General features: G+C 45.8%; 1 protein-coding gene across 1 annotated transcript in view; it reads right to left on the bottom strand.

Annotated features, from left to right (window-relative positions):
• The window catches only part of LOC139381915 (LMBR1 domain containing 1), a 273,723-nt gene that overhangs the window by 162,785 nt on the left and 87,186 nt on the right, over positions 1-23,752 (bottom strand). The window contains exon 3 of the mRNA XM_071125774.1: positions 22,030-22,093. Within this exon, the coding sequence (XP_070981875.1) occupies positions 22,030-22,093 (64 nt within the window). The remainder of the gene's footprint in view (positions 1-22,029; positions 22,094-23,752) is intronic.

Here is a 23,752-nt window from a genome sequence, read left to right as displayed (position 1 = left end):
TGTGTGTGACTCCTGTCGTTCCCAGACAGCCAAAATATATTAAATTTATGTGAGAACGTAATGTCAGGGGAGACTTACAGTGAAATGCCACTGTGACAAAAGAACTTGGTGGAGATTGGTGGAAATCTTAGTTGTGTGTGCGCACCAATGGGGGTTTTCACATCTGGGGGTTTGTGATGAGACATTGGAAACACTTAGTACACTCTGTTCAATTCAATTCAATTCAATCTGGCCTCTCCTTCACCACTTTACTTTAGTGTAGCCTATGTACCTCCCCAAGAGACGAGGACAATACATCCTAGTTCTACTGCACAGAGTAGAGAGATCCTCAAAATAACTGTATAGACCTTTTTTGGAACGTAAACAATAGCAAACCCATTTAGGAGGCGTGGCCCCATTCTACATCCGGCTAGCTAGCTGCCCCAGAAAGCATGTAAAGTGCACGTTCCAGGAAGAACAAGTCAACAGTCTACTTATACAGAGGGGAAAGCGAGGTCACATGTAGCCTGGTCAGTGTATGGAGAAGTCGGAGGCGGAGCTAGCCAGCCAGACACTTCAGAGGAAGTGGGCTACTTGGCCTGGATAGTGGCGAGTGGCGACGGGCCGTGTAGGGGAGGTGTGCCTCGGACACTGTAGCCTAATGGTAGCCTGTTTTGCATAACAGGCAGAGACGGTGGGGGTGTAGGGAAAAAAATACACTCTTAAGTCTCATTTGAATATTTATCTGCTTATAATTTACCAAATTTGCTAGGCTAATATAGTCAACTTGTCTTGTCAAATAGGCCTAAGCTAGGCCTGCAGCTTTCCTTCAGTCATAATGTGTTGCCCTAGAAGACAAATAAAGGATAGGCTAATACATAATACATTAACAGACCCTCACAAAATAAATGTGTTAAATGAATGAATGAATGAATGCATCAATCATGGAGCTGTAAAGCTTTCTCGTTGAATGTCGCTCCTCTGTTCGGGGCCAAGTAGAAAACACAATAGCTCTAAACAGGGTAGATAAATATTCTCCCCTTGCAAACATTTGCAGATTAAAAGCAGTGAAAAGTCAAATCCATGTTTCTGCTAATAATTCACTTTGTCAGTGATGCATATTTTTCAGACACTGAAAGAAATACATCTTACCATATTTCTCAAATCCTTTTTCCGAGACAAAAATAACATTTGATGTTTCATTGTACTTCAAAAAATACTTAATTCTGCCGGAGTTCATTTAATATTAGGCTACATGTGAGATGCTATAGGTCTGTCAGTGTCCAGATATCTGTTAGTATTCCATTTAACCCATCTCAAGTTCAAAGGTCTCATTTCAGCTCTCTGTAAATGTGATATATTAGTGATATATTCTCAAAATATCACAATCTTTCACGATAAACAACTCAATCACAATAATACTCAAAGTAGGCAGCCATAGTGGTAGAGACATTAGTGTTTCAGTGTCAAATATTGAAGTAGGCATAGCAATAAACTCAATAGATGTGTTCTAAAGATACAGAATAGTTTACATAGCACAATTACATAGTAGCGAAACACACAGTAATGGCAGTGTAGTACAGTACATGGAATAAACACACAGTAATGGCAGTGTAGTACAATACATGGAATAAACACACAGTAATGGCAGTGTAGTACAATACATGGAATAAACACACAGTAATGGCAGTGTAGTACAATACATGGAATAAACACACAGTAATGGCAGTGTAGTACAGTACATGGAATAAACACACAGTAATGGCAGTGTAGTACAATACATGGAATAACTGTACAGTGGTGCAGTGGAGGCAACAGTGATGTGGGTGTAGAGATGTGCAGAGTCATCTTGTGACAAGAACATGGAGAGAGTTCCGTTCTAACCAATGGAAAATAAAGTACATTTTGCTTCTCCCAACACGCTACAGTGCTGCACCCCTGGCTGGAGACCAATTGTGGGGCGTTAACTGCCTTGCTCAAGGGCACAAAGGCAGGAGATGGTCCATAGGATCCTTCTGGCTACCAGTTCAGTTCTATACCCATTTCTGTGTTATCCTGGGCTTGAACCATTGTAGTCATAGCACCACACTGGTTAAGTGCTCCTGTAGTAGCCCAGCCCTAGAGCAGTGTTTCCTGATCCTGGTCATGTAGTAGTCTAGCCCTAGAGCAGTGTTTCCTGATCCTGGTCATGTAGTAGTCTAGCCCTAGAGCAGTGTTTCCTGATCATTGTTCATGTAGTAGTCTAGCCCTAGAGCAGTGTTTCCTGGTCATTGGTCCTGTAGTAGTCTAGCCCTAGAGCAGTGTTTCCTGGTCATTGGTCATGTAGTAGTCTAGCCCTAGAGCAGTGTTTCCTGGTCATTGGTCCTGTAGTAGCCCAGCCCTAGAGCAGTGTTTCCTGGTCATTGGTCATGTAGTAGTCTAGCCCTAGAGCAGTGTTTCCTGATCCTGGTCATGTAGTAGTCTAGCCCTAGAGCAGTGTTTCCTGATCCTGGTCATGTAGTAGTCTAGCCCTAGAGCAGTGTTTCCTGATCCTGCTCATATAGTAGTCTAGCCCTAGAGCAGTGTTTCCTGATCCTGGTCATGTAGTAGTCTAGCCCTAGAGCAGTGTTTCCTGATCCTGGTCATGTAGTAGTCTAGCCCTAGAGCAGTGTTTCCTGATCCTGGTCATGTAGTAGTCTAGCCCTAGAGCAGTGTTTCCTGATCCTGATCCTGGTCATGTAGTAGTCTAGCCCTAGAGCCCTAGCCAGGCAACACAACAATGTCAATGGAACTAAACTGGCAGCTGGAAGGTTGTTGGTTTAAGCCCCAGGCCAGGCAACACAACAATGGAACTAAACTGGCAGCTGGAAGGCTACTGGTCATCTCCTGCCATTGTGCCCACGAGCAAGGCACCTAACCCCCCACAATTGCTCTCTATCCAGGGGCCCTGCGCTGCTGCCGACCCTGTATCAACTACAAAGTATTCAATTCCTCTTCAGAGTCATCCACACCTTGATCCAGAATGTTGTCCATCTAGAGAGGGATAGACAGCCCTGACAAAACAAGCTCCCCATGTAGTCCTCTCCAGGAACAATATGTCTGAAACAAAGGACAACAGACTCCCCTGCACAGGCATTTCAAGGAAATATATCGGCACAATGTTGATGGGAAACATTTCCCTTGGATTGTAACCCACAGAACCCCAAAACGAATAGGAATTATTAGCCTAGGCAGCCGATAGTGCATAAGTGCCTCGGCTAATGAACTGTCTAAAGACAAATTATAATGTAGCCATGTCCTCTACTTTAGTTAGTTAGCTATTAGCTTCATTACAGGGTTAACTGGGCAAGCCATCCAATCAGCTTTGACCATTACAGGATTAACTGGGAAAGACGTCCCATCAACTTTGGCCATTACAGGATTAACTGGGAAAGACGTCCCATCAACTTCGGCCATTACAGGATTAACTGGGAAAGACGTCCCATCAGCTTTGGCCATTACAGGATTAACTGGGAAAGACGTCCCATCAGCTTTGGCCATTACAGGATTAACTGTGAAAGACATCCCATCAGCTTTGGCCATTACAGGATTAACTGTGAAAGACGTCCCATCAGCTTTGGGGGTATGAAGCTGTATCACTGTTGTTCACACAGATAGCAGCTATGGGAGATTACTATCAATACACCGATGTAGCTATTGCTGTGTCTCACAAAATGAGATATTCAAGTTAGCTGATGTTAGATAGTTAAGAGTCGAGAGCTAGCTACAGATGTTACAGCATGTTACCATTTAGATCTATTTTCCTGTTCCACAAAGGTTGTTTTTTGGTGGCATACAAAATATACCTTCAGACACTGAGTGGAAAACAGATAGCTAGACAAATAACACATTCACGATAGATGAAGTGAGTTGAGTTGAGCTGTTGACTCTGAACCTCTATGGATCCAAACCACACCAAGGTCATCCCCATATCTCTGTTAGTATCAAAATCAACATCTCTTTCTAACGGGATCAAAAATAAATCAACCCTGAAAACAAGTCCCTCATGTCATGCAGCACATCCTGTTCCTACATAACAAGTCCCTCATGTCATGCAGCACATCCTGTTCCTACATAACAAGTCCCTCATGTCATGCAGCACATCCTGTTCCTACAAAACAAGTCCCTCATGTCATGCAGCACATCCTGTTCCTACATAACAAGTCCCTCAAGTCATGCAGCACATCCTGTTCCTACAAAACAAGTCCCTCATGTCATGCAGCACATCCTATTCCTCCTTAACAAGTCCCTCAAGTCATGCAGCACATCCTGTTCCTACATAACAAGTCCCTCATGTCATGCAGCACATCCTGTTCCTACATAACAAGTCCCTCAAGTCATGCAGCACATCCTGTTCCTACAAAACAAGTCCCTCATGTCATGCAGCACATCCTGTTCCTACATAACAAGTCCCTCAAGTCATGCAGCACATCCTGTTCCTACAAAACAAGTCCCTCATGTCATGCAGCACATCCTATTCCTCCTTAACAAGTCCCTCAAGTCATGCAGCACATCCTATTCCTACATAACAAGTCCCTCATGTCATGCAGCACATCCTACTCCTACATAACAAGTCCCTCACCCTCCACACACACACTCTCACACACACACACACACACACACACACACACACACACACACACACACACACACACACACACACACCCTCTCAGCTGTGCAGGACCTGCGAATGATTGTCACAAGCTTGTAAATTAGCACAGTCTGCCAGTATAGCAGCATTACCCTCTTGGCCTGTGCCGAGCCTCATCACATTACAAATCAGCCTGTTTGATCATTTGCTGTTGTATTAGATTCTCTGCAGACCGACCTCCAGGGCCTGACCGTCCTATTTCGGAGCAACACCAAGAATACTGATGACAGAATATGCCACACACACCACCCCCCCTCCCCCAAGCTGCAAGAGGAATTTCTCCACATGATCTCTGACTGCAATAGAATCCAAATCGATACCATAAAAAAAACAGAGTCCACATTCCATTAATTATGAAAAGGTGGATGACTGTGGCCTGGGAACCCGGACACAAAGTATGATGTTTAATTCCATCATGTGAGAATGAGGTTTGGATTACGACATGAAAATGCAATGTTATGTCAGCCAGGCTAACTGCCCTCTAAATGGAGAAAGATTAATTGCTACAGCCCACATTGTACAGGAATAAAACGTACATTGTTCATGTCATGCATGATATAGCTGAGACCTAGGCCTATTCAATTGATGGTGACCTCAGTATGTGGTGTCCGAGACCAACCCACTGCACTGTTCATGTCATCATCTCGGTCGTTTGGAGAACTGCACAAAAATCCCTGAGATGTTTAAAAGGCTGAAGACAGCCCTTTTGAACTGTTTTCTATGGTGCGTTATCTGATTGAAAAGCAGACAGTCTCTAGTCCTCTTGTAAGAGATACTAAATCTGGGCTTAATTCAGCTTGCCTGGCACAATGGGCCAATAGAGTAGTCCCCAATACGGTAAATCCTGCCTATATGGCTCTCCAGCCAAGCTAGAGCAAACACCATAACTGTTTGAAAGATTTCAAATAGTGTTTGAACTCAGGTCTTGTGGAACTCTGCAGGGCTCCTTGTCCTGGTGTTGCAGGAGGCAGAGTCCACAGGGCTCCTTGTCCTGGCTCTGCAGGAGGCAGAGTCCGCAGGGCTCCTTGTCCTGGCGTTGCAGGAGGCAGAGTCCACAGGGCTCCTTGTCCTGGCGTTGCAGGAGGCAGAGTCCACAGGGCTCCTTGTCCTGGCGTTGCAGGAGGCAGAGTCCACAGGGCTTCTTCTCCTGGCTCTGTAGGAGGCAGAGTCCACAGGGCTTCTTGTCCTGGCGTTGCAGGAGGCAGAGTCCACAGGGCTCCTTGTCCTGGCTTTGCAGGAGGCAGAGTCCACAGGGCTCCTTGTCCTGGCGTTGCAGGAGGCAGAGTCCACAGGGCTCCTTGTCCTGGCGTTGCAGGAGGCAGAGTCAACAGGGCTCCTCGTCCTGGCGTTGCAGGAGGCAGAGTCCATAGGGCTCCTTGTCCTGACTCTGCAGGAGGCAGAGTCCACAGGGCTCCTTGTCCTGGCGTTGCAGGAGGCAGAGTCCACAGGACTCCTTGTCCTGGCGTTGCAGGAGGCAGAGTCCATAGGGCTCCTTGTCCTGACTCTGCAGGAGGCAGAGTCCACAGGGCTCCTTGTCCTGGCGTTGCAGGAGGCAGAGTCCACAGGACTCCTTGTCCTGGCTCTGCAGGAGGCAGAGTCCACAGGGCTCCTTGTCCTGGCTCTGCAGGAGGCAGAGTCCACAGGGCTCCTTGTCCTGGCTCTGCAGGAGGCAGAACTGCATCAATTTCTTGGAGTGGCCGTGCAATACAAGACATGAATAGTGGATTGATGTGGATCACTCACACACACACACACACACCAGGGGAAGGGCAGGATGGGCAGCTTCTTGATGCAATACATTATCATAATGAGCCACTGACCCAAAAGACCGGCACACAGGCCACTTTCTGAAGGGAACTCATTCATTACAGTTCATTCACCTCCTTCATAACACCGGTGCATTAAAGTGATATTTAACCGTACCATGGGCCCAGGAGATTGAACAACCTATTCCCTGATAGTTCCAGTAGTGTTCTTCGGTGGCCTGGCCTCCAAACCTTACAGAACACAAGCGGAGGTAAACTGAGGAGAGAAGAAGAAGATATAGGCCTTGCCAGAAGTGCTTTCACCTGGCAGGCTGTTCAAACTATTATTTAGTAAAATAACAGATAGAAGTGGAGGAAAAAGGGAAGTAGAAAGTGTTCAGTGTTGACCATGTGAAGTACTGCAGCCCACTGGAGAATAGACACGTACTGTAGCTACATACTTCTTCAGCCAAGACAATTAGACTTACACTCCCTTGTCCATCCTTCTGTGCACCATCTAATACCAGCTTCACATCACGGTGCCAACCTGAACTGCACCCTGCTGGCTTGGATATCTGGTCTGTTCACATTGTGGTTCCAGTACTACGGTGGATATGTAACCAGGCCAGTACTAAGCTCTGCTAGGCACGGCTGGCTCACTAGTGAGAATCAAAGCTAAAAGTGGGGCCTATGGGATACCCTGCAGGCCCGGGTCAACACAAGGTCCCTTTAAAGAGAATAGGGTGCCATTCAGGAAGCAGTCCGCCACTCTTAACTGATTGAAGGCTTGAAGCAGGGCTGTCAAATGAGAAGAAAGCTGCAGGAAACACACAGGACAGTGGGTACAGAGGGGATGTGAGGTGTAACACACAGGACAGTGGGTACAGAGGGGATGTGAGGTGTAACACACAGGACAGTGGGTACAGAGGGGATGTGAGGTGTAACACACAGGACAGTGGGTACAGAGGGGATGTGAGGTGTAACACAGGACAGTGGGTACAGAGGGGATGTGAGGTGTAACACACAGGACAGTGGGTACAGAGGGGATGTGAGGCGTAACACACAGGACAGTGGGTACAGAGGGGATGTGAGGTGTAACACACAGGACAGTGGGTACAGAGGGGATGTGAGGTGTAACACACAGGACAGTGGGTACAGAGGGGATGTGAGGTGTAACACACAGGACAGTGGGTACAGAGGGGATGTGAGGTGTAACACACAGGACAGTGGGTACAGAGGGGGATGTGAGGTGTAACACACAAGGGTTCTGGTTCTGTACATGTTCTGACAGTTTAATTTAAAACAGCACACACTGTTGAACACACCAGTAACTCAGAGACAGGTTGTTCTGACATGCTCAACCTTCTGTCCTACAGTATTCCTCTTTACCTCTACCTGGGGTGGTTTACTCTACCTGGGGTGGTTTACTCTACCTGGGGTTGGATGGGTGGTTTACTCTACCTGGGGTGGTTTACTCTACCTGGGGTTGGATGGGTTGTTTACTCTACCTGGGGTTCAAATCTCCGAGCTGACTATGTGAAAAATCTGCCGGTGTGCCCTTGAGCAAGGCCCTTAACCCTAATTGCGCCTGTAAGTCGCTCTGGATAAGAGCATCTGCTAAATTATGCAAATGTAAATAATTAAGGACAAAGCACCCCACAAAACACATACTTTCTCTCACACACCTCCCCTAGAATACACACACGTTGCACGTTGACCATGAGGATCTCTAGCCCCTCTTCCATCCCCAAAATGAGGGTGCATGGGGGCGGGAACGCAGCAGAAGAAACTGAAAGCCATGATTTATTTAGAGAGCTCAGGGTTGTTAGGCCTGTTGCTCCACTGCTTTGAAGTGCTCACTGCTCAACACCCGGCCCGGCCTGAGAACAAGACGCCTCAACGGAGAGAGAGAAGCAGCTGATTAGAGTTCATCTGAGTTTTGGATGTTTGGGACATTAACCTTTTGTAAATGCAAGGTCAAATGTGGGTCCATATTCAAAGAGCTTGTCAGAGTAGGAGTGGTGATCTAGGATCAGGTTCAACCTCTTATTCATTATGATCTAAAAGGCAAAAGCGATCCTAATTATTCAACCTTATCAGCACTCCTTATCAGAAATACTTGATGAATAGGGACCCAGATCCTACAGCAATTCACAATCAGAATAGACTGGGAGACAGGTTTAGCTCTCTGGATCCAATGTGAATGTTGGTAAGTCGCTTTGGATGAAAGCCTCGGCTAAATGGCATATTAATACTATTATAATATTGAGCACCCGGTGTCACAGGAAGGCCAAGAAGATGATGAAGGACCTCAGCTACCCGAGCCACGGCCTGTTCACCCTGCTACAATCTAGAAGATCATGAAGGACCTCAGCTACCCGAGCCATGGCCTGTTCACCCCACTACAATCTAGAAGATGATGAAGGACCTCAGCTACCCGAGCCATGGCCTGTTCACCCCACTACAATCTAGAAGATCATGAAGGACCTCAGCTACCCGAGCCACAGCCTGTTCACCCTGCTACAATCTAGAAGGCTGAGACATTACAAGTGCATCAATGTGGGGTGGGAGGCATGGTTTCCCTGTGGGGAGGGAGGATGCGGGAGGGTTGGTGGATGGGGACTGGGTTGGGGGGAATGGGTTGGGGTTTTGATGGGGACTGGGTTGGGGTGTGGATGGGGACTGGGTTGGGGAATGAGTTGGGATGGGGGTGGGATGGGATGGGGTGTGGACTGGGTTGGGGGGAATGGGTTGGGGTGTGGATGGGGACTGGGTTGGGGTGTGGATGGGGACTGGAGGAGGGGTTGGGGTGTGGATGGGGACTGGGGGGGGGGTTGGGGTGTGGATGGGGACTGAAGGGGGTGTATGGGGACTGAGGGGGGGGGATTGGGGTGTGGATGGGGATTGGGACTGAGGGGGAGTGGGTCGGGGTGTGGATGGGGACTGAGGGGGGGATGGGTTGGGGTGTAGATGGGGACTGAGGGGGGAATGGGTTGGGGTGTGGATGGGGGTGGGTTGGGGTGTGGATGGGGACTGAGGGGGGGAGTGGGTTGGGGTGTGGATGGGGGTGGGTTGGGGTGTGGATGGGGACTGGGGGGGGTTGGGGTGTAGATGGGGACTGGAGGGGGGGGTTGGTGTGTGGATTTGGGACTGAGGGGGGGGTGGATGGGGACTGGAGGGGGGGTGGATGGGGACTGAGGGGTGTGGATGGAGACTGGAGGGGGGGGTTGGTGTGTGGATGGGGACTGAGGGGGGGTGGATGGGCACTGGGGTGTGGAAGGGGACTGAGGGGGGTGGATGGGCACTGGGGTGTGGAAGGGGACTGAGGGGGGGTGGGTTTATCCTTTCTTGGTATTTTGTTATTTGAGCAGATGATTAGGCTTCTATTATTGTTTGTTGTACAACCAAACATGTTTCAGTCTAATGATTAAATCAATCTCTGAAGAGGTTTAAAACTCATCAACTTGATGATTAAGTGTGTGGATCGTATCTTTCAAGGAACAAAATGAAACCAGCATTATGGTTGCAAAGAGTTGGAAACTTTCCGGTAAATTTACGGAATTCTTCCTGAAATTTTCCATGGGAAGTTAAGCCTGGGAAATTTGGGAATTTTGCTTAAATTCTTTGCTTATAACAGTGAACCTTTTTAAATGGGATACACAAGGCAATTCTAGATCATCTGGCATATTTTGGTTAAACTATCCCCAAGTCAATAGTATGCACAGTGCATTTTCCATCACATTTCTGGTAAGTTTTGATTACAATACTGGGTGGGGTGAATACATTTTATATGACATACATTATTTTTTGTTAACTAGTAGTTAAGTAGCCTACAGCAAAGTGTGTTTAAATCATGTCTAACTTGTTTACAATTGCTGCTAGTTAGTTTTTGCTACCACGTGAGTTTCAGCTTGATTGAGCCTGCTAACTGAAGAGTGTTAATTCACCCGTTGTTAAGCAGTTTAATCTAACTGCTTAAATATTTATCTGTTCATGGAATTGTATTTTTATTTATTCAAAAAAATAATAATTCTAATCTTTCCAGGAAAATGCCATGGGCACTGTCTGATGTGTGGAGACATCTCACTGCAGCTAATGTAGAAGGAAAAGCTGTGTTCATTTGCAAATAGTGTGCTAAATCATATGTGAAGAATGCAACAAAGATACAGAATCATCTGGCCAAGTGCATAAAGTTTTCTCAGCACTCACAACAAGTAACCTCTGACAAAAGTCCCTCTACTTCCACTCGAGGTGAAAATGATGAATCAGACACCTTATCGATAACAACAGCTCATGGTCCTCCCGGAATCAGAAGTTTTTTGACTCAATGGAGGAACGTAGTCAGAGAAATGCTGATGAATGTCTTGCTCGAGCTGGGGATGCAACTGGTTCACCTCTGACGCTCACAGGCAATGTGTATTGGAAGATATTTCTGAATGTTCTTCACCCAGCATACACCCCTCCAACCAGACATGCTTTCAACAGAGAGAATCAACAGAGTGAGTTCAACAGAGAGAATTATAGAGAAAGCTGACTGTATTGCAATCATCTCTGATGGGTGGTCAAATGTTTGTGGGCAAGGAATAATTAACTACATAATCTCCACCCCTCAACCAGTATTCTACAAGAGCACAGACATAAGGGACAACAGACACACCGGTCTCTACATTGCAGATGAGCTGAAGGCAGTCATCAATGACCTTGGACCACAGAAGGTATTTGCACTGGTGACAGACAATGCCATGAACACGAAGACTGCTTAGTCTAAAGTGGAGTCCTACCTTCACATCACATCCATTGGCTGTGCTGCTCATGCATTGAATCTGCTCCTCAAGGACATCATGGCACTGAAAACCATGGATACACTCTACAAGAGAGCCAAGGAAATGGTTAGGTATATGAAGGGTCATCAAGCTATAGCAGCAAAGTGAGAAGAGTAAGAGCACCATATTGAAGCGGTCATCATGTTTGAAAGTCTCCTGGAGGGGAAGCAGTCTCTCCAAGAAATGGCCATATCACAGTCTGCCGATATGGACAGCCCCATCAAGAGGATCCTCCTGGATGATGTATTTTGGGAGAATGGTAAGCAGCCTGAAACTCCTGAACCCTATAGCAGTAGCCATTGCACGGATTGAGGGAGACAATGTCATCCGGTCTGACGTTCAGACTCTGCTTGCAGATGTAAGAGAAGAAATCCGTACTGCCCTGCCCTCTTCACTGTTGCTCCAAGCAGAGGAAACTGCAGTTCTGAAATACATCAAAAAGCGTGAAGACTTCTGCCTGAAGCCCATACACGCCGCAGCGTACATGTTGGACCCCAAGTATGCTGGCAAGAGCATCCTGTCTGGTGCAGAGATCAACTAAGTCTATGGTGTCATCACTACTGTGTCTCGCCACCTTGGCCTGGAGGAGGGCAAGGTTCCTGGCAGTCTGGCGAAGTACACTTCCAAGCAAGGGCTTTGGGATGGAGATGCAATATGGCAGTCGTGCCAACATATCTCATCAGTCACCTGGTGGAAGGGACTTTGTGGATCAAATCCCACAAACATCAGCCGCCTCAGAGCGCAACTGGTCCTTGTTTGGAAACACACATACCAAAGCACTAAACAGGCAGACCAACACAATGGTTGAAAAATTGGTGGCCATCCGGGCAAATTTGAGACTTTTTGAGCCTGACAACAAGCCATCCTCAACAAGGTTGGAAAGTGAACGTGAAGATGAGACCTCAGAGTCTGATGTTCAAGAGGTGGACATTGAGGAGGTCCAGGGAGAAGTAAAGAGAGGAAGACAACCAAAGCTTTAGTTTCTAGACCATCATTTTACAGATGTATGTTGAAAACGTTTTTGGGAGATGTGATGGATCATTGAGGATCATTCAATATTCCCTTTATTTTGTTGTTCAGTGAAATCATCCCATGTGAAGAGTCAACTCATTTAATTCAAGTTCAATTCGTAACTAAATTGTTTTATTTAATAATTTGCAATTATGTCTACTTATGTTTCGGTAAAAGGTTTATGTTTCGGTCTCCATATGGTAAATATATCCATTGCAAAAAACATCTACATTTAAATGGTATTAATATTAATTTGCATATATTGCCGTTAATTCCCATATATTCCCATGGAAAGTTTCCACCTCTGAATATTCCCCAAAACGTGCAACCCTAACCAGCATAGACAGAACTGTGATTGAAGCGAGAGAGAAGATAGAGAGAGGAGACAGACAGATTTGTTTATTTGACCTTTATTTAACTAGGCAAGTCAGTTAAGAACAAATTCTTATTTTCAATGACGGCATAGGAACAGTGGGTTAACTGCCTTGTTCAGGGGCAGAGAGACATATGTTTTACCTTGTCAGCTCGGGGATTCGATCTTGCAACCTTTCGGTTACTAGTCCAACGCTCTAACTACTAGGCTACCTACAACCACCTGAAAGGAAGCGATTCCCAAACCTTCCATAACAAAGCCATCACCTACAGAGAGATAAACCTGGAGAAGAGTCCCCTAAGCAAGCTGGTCCTGGGGCTCTGTTCACAAAGACAAACAGACCCCACAGAGCCCCAGGACAGCAACACAAGTAGACCCAACCAAATCATGAGAAAACAAAAAGATAATTACTTGACACATTGGAAAGAATTTACAAAAAAAACAGAGCAAAAGAGAATGCTTTTTTGGCCCTAAACAGAGAGTACACAGCGGCAGAATACCTGACCACGGTGACTGACCCAAACTAAAGGAAAGCTTTGGCTATGTAAAGACTCAGTGAGCATAGCCTTGCCATTGAGAGAGGCCACCATAGACAGACCTGGCACTCAAGAGAAGACAGGCCATGTGCACACTGCCCACAAAATAAGGTGGAAACTGAGCTGCACTTCCTAATCTCCTGCCCAATGTATGACAATATTAGAGACACATATTTTCCTCAGATTACACAGACCCACAAAGAATTCGAAAACAAATCCAATTTTGATAAACTCCCACATCCATTGGGTGAAATACCACAGTGTGACATCACAGCAGCAAGATGTGTGACTTGTTGCCACAAGAAAAGGGCAACCAGTGAAGAACAAACACCATAGTAAATACAATCCATATTTATTTATTTTCCCTTTTGTACTTTAACTATTTGCACATCATTACAACACTGTATAAAGACATAATATGACCTTTGAAATGCTTTAATCCTTTTGGAACTTTTGTGAGTGTAATATTAATTTGTATTGTTTATTTCACTTTTGTTTATGATCTATTTCACTTGCTTTGGCAATGTTAACATATGTTTCCCATGCCAATAAAGCCTCTTAAATTGAAAATTAAATGAGAGAGAGAGAGAGAGAGAGAGAGAGAGGGAGGAGAAATAGATAGGAGAGAGAGAAAGGGAGAGAGAGAGAGAGAGAGAGAGAGAGAGAGAGAGAGAGAGAGAGAGAGAGAGAGAGAGAGAGAGAGAGAGAGAGAGAGAGAGAGAGAGAGAGAGAAAGGGAGGAGAAATAGAGAGGAGAGATAGAGAGGGAGACAGGGAGAGAGGGAGAGAGATTTTGACAACCCCTGTCAATCTACCTTTGAATAAAAATCCTGCTTTCAAGGTTAGATCAGGAGGAACCCTCTTTAGAAGCCTTGGTGGCTGTGGTGTTGAGGCTCAGATATACATGGAGCTTCAGCTCCCCCTACTGGTGAATAAAAACACACCCCTCCCCCTTCCATCCCTCTCAGAGGATGCAGAAGAGGAGAGAATGAGAGGAGGAAAAATACACTCAATCAATAACTCTAATTCAACATGAAATACAGCGGTAGGAGCCCTGAGAAATACCTTGAAAATCCAGCTATGGGATTTAACCCTGCTACTACATGGTCTGTGTCCAGGATGAGAACTTCTAGAAGTCGCTGTCGTTGTGAAATAGCCAACATGTTGCAGTTCTCCCTGCATCTGATTACCCCTCTGTACCACTGCAGTGTATCTGCATGCTGCCACGGGGAATAGATTAACGTGGATCACTGCAACAATCTGCCTTAGACTTAGAGTAGAGACCTTCTATAGAGGACGGTAAAACACTCTACAATATCTGATTCTAGTTATATTACAGTAGAGACCTATAGAGGATGGTAAAACACTGTCTACAATATCTGATTCTAGTTATATTACAGTAGAGACCTTCTATAGAGGATGGTAAACACTGTCTACAATATCTGATTCTAGTTATATTACAGTAGAGACCTATAGAGGATGGTAAAACACTGTCTACAATATCTGATTCTAGTTATATTACAGTAGAGACCTTCTATAGAGGATGGTAAACACTGTCTACAATATCTGATTCTAGTTATATTACAGTAGAGACCTTCTATAGAGGATGGTAAACACTGTCTACAATATCTGATTCTAGTTATATTACAGTACAGACCTTCTATAGAGGATGGTAAAACAACATCTACAATATCTGATTCTAGTTATATTACAGTAGAGACCTTCTATATAGGATGGTAAACACTGTCTACAATATCTGTTTCTAGTTATATTACAGTACAGACCTTCTATAGAGGATGGTAAACACTGTCTACAAAATCTAATTCTAGTTATATTACAGTAGAGACCTATAGAGGATGGTAAAACAACATCTACAATATCTGATTCTAGTTATATTTCAAAACATCTCACTCTAAGTCTCTAGTCAGATTTACCTTGACTCATTGAAAGGATTGCAAGCTCTTTGATTCACTAGCTACCAAATAAATTATTTCTCCCTCATAAAAAAGCTGTTTTCGATTTAAAGACAAAGTGTTGACTCCTCAGTTTATTTTGAGAACTATTTGCTCCTGATACTCCTCCCCCTCTGTTGCTGGCTGCCATGACAACATCCATTTTATCAAGACAGCCATTTCAATTGTTCTCACTACAAGGGGACAGACTAGTTGAGCTGAAAGTGTATAGACACCAAATAATACACTTGTTATCATAAACACCAGTGACAGAAAGAGACTTGTTATAAGAAACACCAGTGACAGAAAGACACTTGTTATCAGAAACACCAGTGACAGAAAGACACTTGTTATTAGAAACACCAGTGACAGAAAGACACTTGTTATCAGAAACACCAGTGACAGAAAGACACTTGTTATCAGAAACACCAGTGACAGAAAGACACTTGTTATCATAAACACCAGTGACAGAAAGACACTTGTTATCAGACACACCAGTGACAGAAAGACACTTGTTATCAGACACACCAGTGACAGAAAGACACTTGTTATCAGAAACACCAGTGACAGAAAGACACTTGTTATCATAAACACCAGTGACAGAAAGACACTTGTTATCAGACACACCAGTGACAGAAAGACACTTGTTATCATAAACACCAGTGACAGAAAGACACTTGTTATCAGAAACACCAGTGACAGAAAGACACTTGTTATCAGAAACACCAGTGACAGAAAGACACTTGTTATCATAAACACCAGTGACAGAAAGACACTTGTTATTAGAAACACCAGTGACAGAAAGACACTTGTTATCAGAAACACCAGTGACAGAAAGACACTTGTTATCATAAACACCAGTGACAGAAAGACACTTGTTATCAGAAACACCAGTGACAGAAAGACACTTGTTATCATAAACACCAGTGACAGAAAGACACTTGTTATCAGAAACACCAGTGACAGAAAGACACTTGTTATCAGAAACACCAGTGACAGAAAGACACTTGTTATCATAAACACCAGTGACAGAAAGACACTTGTTATCATAAACAAGAGAAACCAATGCATGTTGCTGCTAATGCGAATAAGCCTCGTTAATGGCTTTGAAGAGTCACATCATTTCTATATGTTTTATGTACTGTCTGTTTTTTAACCAACAGCCTTGAACCTTCCTGATCGACTGCCGAAGGTTATTTCCTCAGCACCAAACACACACACTGCAGCATAGACAGGCTCCCTTAGTCACCATCACATTGACACGCGATGTCACATGCTAGGGTATGCAAGCTCTTTAAAGCCTCTCCCCTGCTCCCTCCTCCTTTCTGGGTAAAAAAGGAATCATAGTCTCTCAACCATGACAAAACAAAACAACTGTCAGCCAGCCCAGCGGATCTGTCCAGCCTCTGTCAAACTCAACGCTGTAATTGGAGGAATGACACGTCCCCCATTTAAAGCCGGACTCTTTATATAGATAATACACAATCACATAGTGAGTTTCTAGAGAGACGATCTCGCTTTAAGGATTTATAATCCTGCTCAACAGGGATTTTACCCCACTGTTCTGTTCTCTCTGCTTCACTTTGCTTTCTACAGTTCTTATTTAACCCATTACAGTGTCAGCCCTGTCTAAGCCGGGGCAGTGTTGGAATAAGCTATATGGAATTGTTTTAAGGAGGTCATATGAAGGATCATTTTGCCATTTGATTTTGAATTTTAAGACCTTTTGAAGTATCCCATAAATATATACATGTAATAAAAACATTTGGCCTTACTGCTATTAATTAGCCTAACCAAAACGCATTGAATAACAGATTGACAACACTGAACAAGAGATAGTCCCCGAAAGTTTGTTCTGAAGTGTCTGTCCTATATCTGAGAGATAAAAGAAAGATCAGGAAACATGTTATTTTATTTTTTAACTTGAATTTATCCCCTTATTTTTGGAACTAAACAGTCTCCATATATACAGTGGGTATGGAAAGTCACCAACCCTTCCATAATGTTCACCTTTTGTTGCCTTACAGCCTGAAATGAAAACACATTAAATCAGACTTTATTTACACACAAAAACTCTATAAAATGCCCTATTTGGATAAGTGAACACTGCCCCTTAGAATTGTAATTGCAAAACTTGCTGAGGTGTAACAAACCACCTTCCAGATCACAAATCAAAATTGGCTTCCATCTGTGATCAATTGAATTGACTTTGATTAGTTCAGAATAAAAACAGGATGTTCATGGAGGACTCCAATACTTAGTAGTGCAATTCAAAGCAAAGAGCCCAAACTGTTCGGACTCTACAGGCAGAAGATGGACTGTTCGGACTCTACAGACAGAAGTTGGACTGTTCGGACTCTACAGGCAGAAGACGGACTGTTCGGACTCTACAGACAGAAGACGGACTGTTCGGACTCTACAGACAGAAGTTGGACTGTTGGGACTCTACAGGCAGAAGTTGGACTGTTCGGACTCTACAGACAGAAGTTGGACTGTTCGGACGCTACAGACAGAAGTTGGACTGTTCGGACTCTACAGACAGAAGTTGGACTGTTCGGACTCTACAGGCAGAAGACGGACTGTTCGGACTTACAGACAGAAGTTGGACTGTTGGGACTCTACAGGCAGAAGTTGGACTGTTCGGACTCTACAGACAGAAGTTGGACTGTTCGGACGCTACAGACAGAAGTTGGACTGTTCGGACTCTACAGACAGAAGTTGGCAGATTGGCTGTATCGACTTCAGACGTGGGGGTCGACTTCAGACGTGGGGGTCGACTTCAGCTTGTGGGGGTCGTGGAGAAAAATGGTTTGTAAGCCAAACCGTTAGGACGCTACAGGCGATTTTGTAAAAATAACGATTTTGGGATATCTCAGGGTCTAACAAACACCACTCTAGCTCTGTCCCCTTTCACCGAAGATGCGGAAGTGCAACATTGGCAGATGCAGTGGACTGAGACGCATCCAATGCAAAAAAACAGATATCTAAAGTTTAAACAGACTGTTTTTATGGGAATGGTATTATGCTAATTAGATTGCGCAGACATCACCTCTAGGGGTTAAAGAGTGGATGATTACGCTGGCCAGTTCTGGAGGATAGAGATGTTGTTGCTATTTCCATCTTTGCTGGGTTGAACCCATGGTGTTAGCGAGGCTTGGTGTTAGCGAGGCTTGGTGTTAGCGAGGCTTGGTGTGAGAGAGCCTTGGTGTGAGAGAGGCTTGGTGTGAGAGAGGCTTGGTGTGAGAGAGGCTTGGTGTGAGAGAGGCTTGGTGTGAGAGAGGCTTGGTGTGAGAGAGGCTTGGTGTGAGAGAGGCTTGGTGAGAGCAAGGCTTGGTGTGAGAGAGGCTTGGTGTGAGAGAGGCTTGGTGTGAGAGAGGCTTGGTGTGAGAGAGGCTTGGTGTGAGAGCGGCTTGGTGTGAGAGAGGCTTGGTGTGAGAGGGGCTTGGTGTGAGGGGGCTTGGTGTGAGAGGGGCTTGGTGTGAGAGAGACTGGTGTGAGAGAGACTTGGTTTCTAGCCACTCTGTCCTCTACTTCTAGCCACTCTGTCCTCTACTTCTAGCCACTCTGTCCTCTACTTCTAGCCACTCTGTCCTATACTTCTAGCCACTCTGTCCTATACTTCTAGCCACTCTGTCCTATACTTCTAGCCACTCTGTCCTATACTTAGCCACTCTGTCCTATACTTCTAGCCACTCTGTCCTCTACTTCTAGCCACTCTGTCCTCTACTTCTAGCCACTTTGTCCTATACTTCTAGCCACTCTGTCCTATACTTCTAGCCACTCTGTCCTATACTTCTAGCCACTATGTCCTATACTTCTAGCCACTCTGTCCTATACTTCTAGCCACTCTGTCCTATACTTCTAGCCACTCTGTCCTATACTTCTAGCCACTCTGTCCTCTACTTCTAGCCACTCTTTCCTATACTTCTAGCCACTCTGTCCTATACTTCTAGCCACTCTGTCCTATACTTCTAGCCACTCTGTCCTCTCCTTTCCTCCCCTCCACTCTGTCCTCTCTTCTCCTCCATCCACTCTGTCCTCTCCTCTCTCCTCCATCCACTCTGTCCTCTCCTCTCCTCCCTCCACTCATTCTGTCCTCCCTCCAATCCACCCTCTCCTCCCTCTACCCACTCCACCTTTTTCATGCCTCCATCCTGACTCGCCCCACTCTACACCGTCCTTCCTCCCTCCCACCATGCGGCGCTCTTCCTCCCACCACTCTACGCCGTCCTCTCCTCCCTCCCACCACTCTACGCCGTCCTCTCCTCCCACCACTCTACGCCGTCCTCTTCTCCCCCCACCACTCTACGCCGTCCTCTCCTCCCTCCCACCACTCTACGCCGTCCTCTCCTCCCTCCCACGCCCACGCCGTCCTCTCCTCCCTCCCACCGCTCTACGCCGTCCTCTCCTCTCCTCCCTCCCACCACTCTACACCGTCCTCTCCTCCCACCGCTCTACGCCGTCCTCTCTCTCTCTCCCTCCCACCACTCTACGCCGTCCTCTCCTTCCTCCCAACGCTCTACGCCGTCCTCTCCTCTCCTCCCTCCCACCACTCACGCCGCCTCTCTCACTCCCCACTCACACCGCCCCTCACTCACTCACGCCGTCCTCTCCTCCCTCCCACCCCACGCCGTCCTCTCCTCCCTCCCACCACTCACGCCGTCCCTCCCTCCCACCCCTCACGCCGTCCTCTCCTCTCCCTCCCACCACCCTACACCGTCCTCTCCTCTCCTCCCTCCCACCACTCTACACCGCCCCTCCCTCCCTCCCACCACTCTACACCGTCCTCTCCTCCCTCCCACCGCTCTACGCCGTCCTCTCCTCTCCTCCCTCCCATCACTCTACACCGTCCTCTCCTCCCTCCCACCACTCTACGTCGTCCTCTCGTCTCCCTCCCACCCGCCACCGTCCCTCCCTCCCCCACCTCGGGCACCCCCTCCCCTCCCTCCCTCCCACCACTCTACACCGTCCTCTCTCCTCCCTCCCACCACTCTACGCCGTCCTCTCCTCCCTCCCACCACCTATCCTTGCCCTTCCCCCTCTCCTCCCTCCCACCACTCCACCGTCCTCTCCTCTCCTCCCTCCCACCACTCTACGCCGTCCTCTCCTCTCCTCCCTCCCACCACCATCCGCCGTCCTCTCCTCTCTCCCTCCCACCCACCCACGCCGTCCTCTCCTCTCCTCCCACCACTCTATACTGTCCTCCCTCCACTCTGTCCTCTCCTCCCCCTCCCTGCACTCTGTCCTCCCTCCTTCCCTCCACTCTATACTGTCCTCCCTCCCTACCTCCCTCCACTCTGTCCTCTCTTCCTTCCTTCCTCCCTCCCTCCCTCCCCTATGTCCTCTCCTTCCCCCCTACCTCCCTCCACTCTGTCCTCTCCTTCCCCCTACCTCCCTCCACTCTGTCCTCTCCTCCCCCTCCCTCCCTCCACTCTGTCCTCTCCTCCCCCTCCCTCCCTCCACTCTGTCCTCTCCTCCCCCTCCACTCTGTCCTCTCCTCCCCCTCCCTCCCTCCACTCTGTCCTCTCCTCCCCCTCCCTCCCTCCACTCTGTCCTCCCCTCTCCCTCCCTCCACTCTGTCCCCCCCCCCTCCCTCCACTATGCCCCCCCCCCCTCCCTCCTTCCACTCCTTGTATGCAGGGAGAGATATGATGCTTCCACGGATTGTAAGCTAAGTACCTTGAGATAGAACTGACAAATCTGAGTAGAACTGCTGTACCATACACAAGACAAAATATATACAGGCCATTTGGCCATTAAATCAATTACATTCCTGATAGGATCCAAATCTGCATTTAAGACCTCACTACTTCTGCATTATATAAGACCCTGTACATTGAACTCTTCCTTTGAGTGCATTTTTCATCCAAATCTTTGACAGCAACACAGAAAATCATATTAGTGGCGTCTACGACTGAGTCTAGAGGACAAAGTCAAGTAACGCATGGTGGGCAGGTGAATTGAAGTGCATGCTGGGATTTACATGCACAGTGTTGTACCTTGTCTGTCAAAGAGAAATTCTGATGACATTATGCGACTGATGGAAGTAGATTCTCTGATTGGCTAGGGTCTGGGCTGAGGAAACTAACGGCTCATGATCAAATAGGCTAACAGAGTATTACTGCCTAGGTAGGCTAACGGACATTAATACAGATTGTATTACTGCCTAGGTAGGCTAACTGAGATTAATACAGATTGTATTACTGCCTAGGTAGGCTAACTGAGATTAATACAGATTGTATTACTGCCTGGGTAGGCTAACTGAAATTACAGCTGGTATTACTGCCTAGGTAGGCTAACTGAGATTAATACAGATTGTATTACTGCCTGGGTAGGCTAACTGAGATTAATACAGATTGTATTACTGCCTAGGTAGGCTAACTGAGATTAATACAGATTGTATTCATGTCAGTGTTATTGACCAGGCAACCAGAGACACAGATTAATCCAACCATTCATTAGTTCATTATGGGGAGAAGGTGGGGACCCTCTGTCCCTTACAGTTTAATGGCTAGTTTCCCAGACACAGATTAATCCAACCATTCATTAGTTCATTATGGAGTAGGTGGGGACCCTCTGTCCCTTACAGTTTAATGGCTAGTTTCCCAGACACACAGATTAATCCAACCATTCATTAGCTCAATATGGAGAAGGTGGGGACCCTCTGTCCCTTACAGCTTAATGGCTAGTTTCCTGGACACAGATTAATCCTAGACCTGGACAAAAACATATATTCCTATGGAGATTCTCACTCCATACAAAATCACTCAGCCCAATCAGGAATTAGTTGATTTGTTCAAACTATTAAAGTCACAACGGGTACAAACATAAGTCAATTGTAAATATTTGACTATTAACAAAAGGTTTAGCAAACAGAAAATGATTTGTGGCACTGTGCCTTGATAAATATGCCTATATGAATACAAACAGTATCCTACTCACAGTAATAAGCATCCAGCACAGTGTCTTCGATTTGGCCTCGTGTCTCATTGTTTTCTGCCCACTCCTGTATTGAGAAGAAATAGGACATTGATTACAATAAACACAACAGACCTTACACAACAACATCTGAACAGATTAAAACACTAAACAGACCTTACACAACAACATCTGAACAGATTAAAACACTAAACAGACCTTACACAACAACATCTGAACAGATTAAAACACTAAACAGACCTTACACAACAACATCTGAACAGATTAAAACACCAAACAGACCATACACAACAACATCTGAACAGATTAAAACACTAAACAGACCTTACACAACAACATCTGAACAGATTAAAACACTAAACAGACCTTCACAACAACATCTGAACAGATTAAAACACTCAACAGACCTTCACAACAACATCTGAACAGATTAAAACACTAACAAGAGTGGCCATACAACATCTGAACAGATTAAACACCAGACCTTACACAAGACAAACATCTGAACAGATTAAAACACGAACAGACCTTACACAACAACATCCTAACAGGTGTAGATTAAACACATCATACCTTCACAATACATCTGAACAGATTAAAACACTAAACAGACCCTACACAACAACATCTGAACAGATTAAAACACTAAACAGACCTTACACAACAACATCTGAACAGATTAAAACACTCAACAGACCTTCACAGCAACATTGATTGCAAAGCTATTTATGAAGCTATCAACTTAAACATACAGCTAAACATTAAGTGTATATCTATAATCCTAGATTCACAGAGATTTCTGAAACATAGGCAACATTAAACGTACAAGCTAGGTAAGCCATAACTTACCCCAGTGATGACAAACTAACACAGGGCTATTTGCCAGGCTAGGACTAAACTTGGAGCAGCCAAATCGGCCAAGGCTAAGCAATTACTAGGAAAAATGGATAGGGCCATTTTCTAGGCTAGCTAGAGGAGGAGGGAGAGGGCCATTTTGCTAAGGAGTAATTAGGAGGAAAGGGTATAGTTCAAATTCGGCGAAGGAAGGATTAGCCACCAGGAAACGGGTAGCCCCATCCGGCCAGGAAGGAATTAACTAATGCGGACACAGGCCATTCGCGAGGCTTAGGATTAGGAGGAAACGGGACAGGGCCATCGGCCAGCAGGTTATGCTGGGCAGGCCAATTTGCGAGGCTAGGATGTGATGCGGACAGGGCTATTTGTTTATAAAAAAGAAAAAAGATTCCATCCATTGATAAGGAATATCATGAAAAAGTTAAGAGACTATTGAGATACCAGCTGTAGTGCCTAGTATGATGACATGTTCCTGGATAAATGTTAAATTAATGTGTTCTTTAGCCGATTGATTGAGAACTTAGCTATCTCTTTGCTTTAGACAACATATGGCTATCACGTGCCCGGCTCTTTATAGTAGGGGGTTAGGTATTTCAGCAGTAGCTGTATATTAGACTGGATGTGTTTATTTAGTCACTTACGTAGCAGAGATTTGAAGATGTGACTTACAAGGGGTTACTACAAAACGGTCACAGGGCTATTTTGTTGAAGCGCCTGGGGCAGCGATGACAGCCTTAGGTCTTCTTGGGTACTACACTAAGCTTGGCACACCTGTATATGGGGAGTTTCTCCCATTCTTACAGATTCTGAAGCTGTCAGGTTAGATGGCAGTATTGTACAGCCATCTTCAGGTCCTCCAGAGATGTTCAGA

The sequence above is a fragment of the Oncorhynchus clarkii genome, chromosome 23 (genome assembly GCF_045791955.1).
Source record: "Oncorhynchus clarkii lewisi isolate Uvic-CL-2024 chromosome 23, UVic_Ocla_1.0, whole genome shotgun sequence".
NCBI classification, from domain to species: domain Eukaryota; kingdom Metazoa; phylum Chordata; class Actinopteri; order Salmoniformes; family Salmonidae; genus Oncorhynchus; species Oncorhynchus clarkii.
The sequence above is the reverse complement of the archived record's forward strand: the minus strand, read 5'-3'. Positions and strand labels throughout refer to the sequence as shown.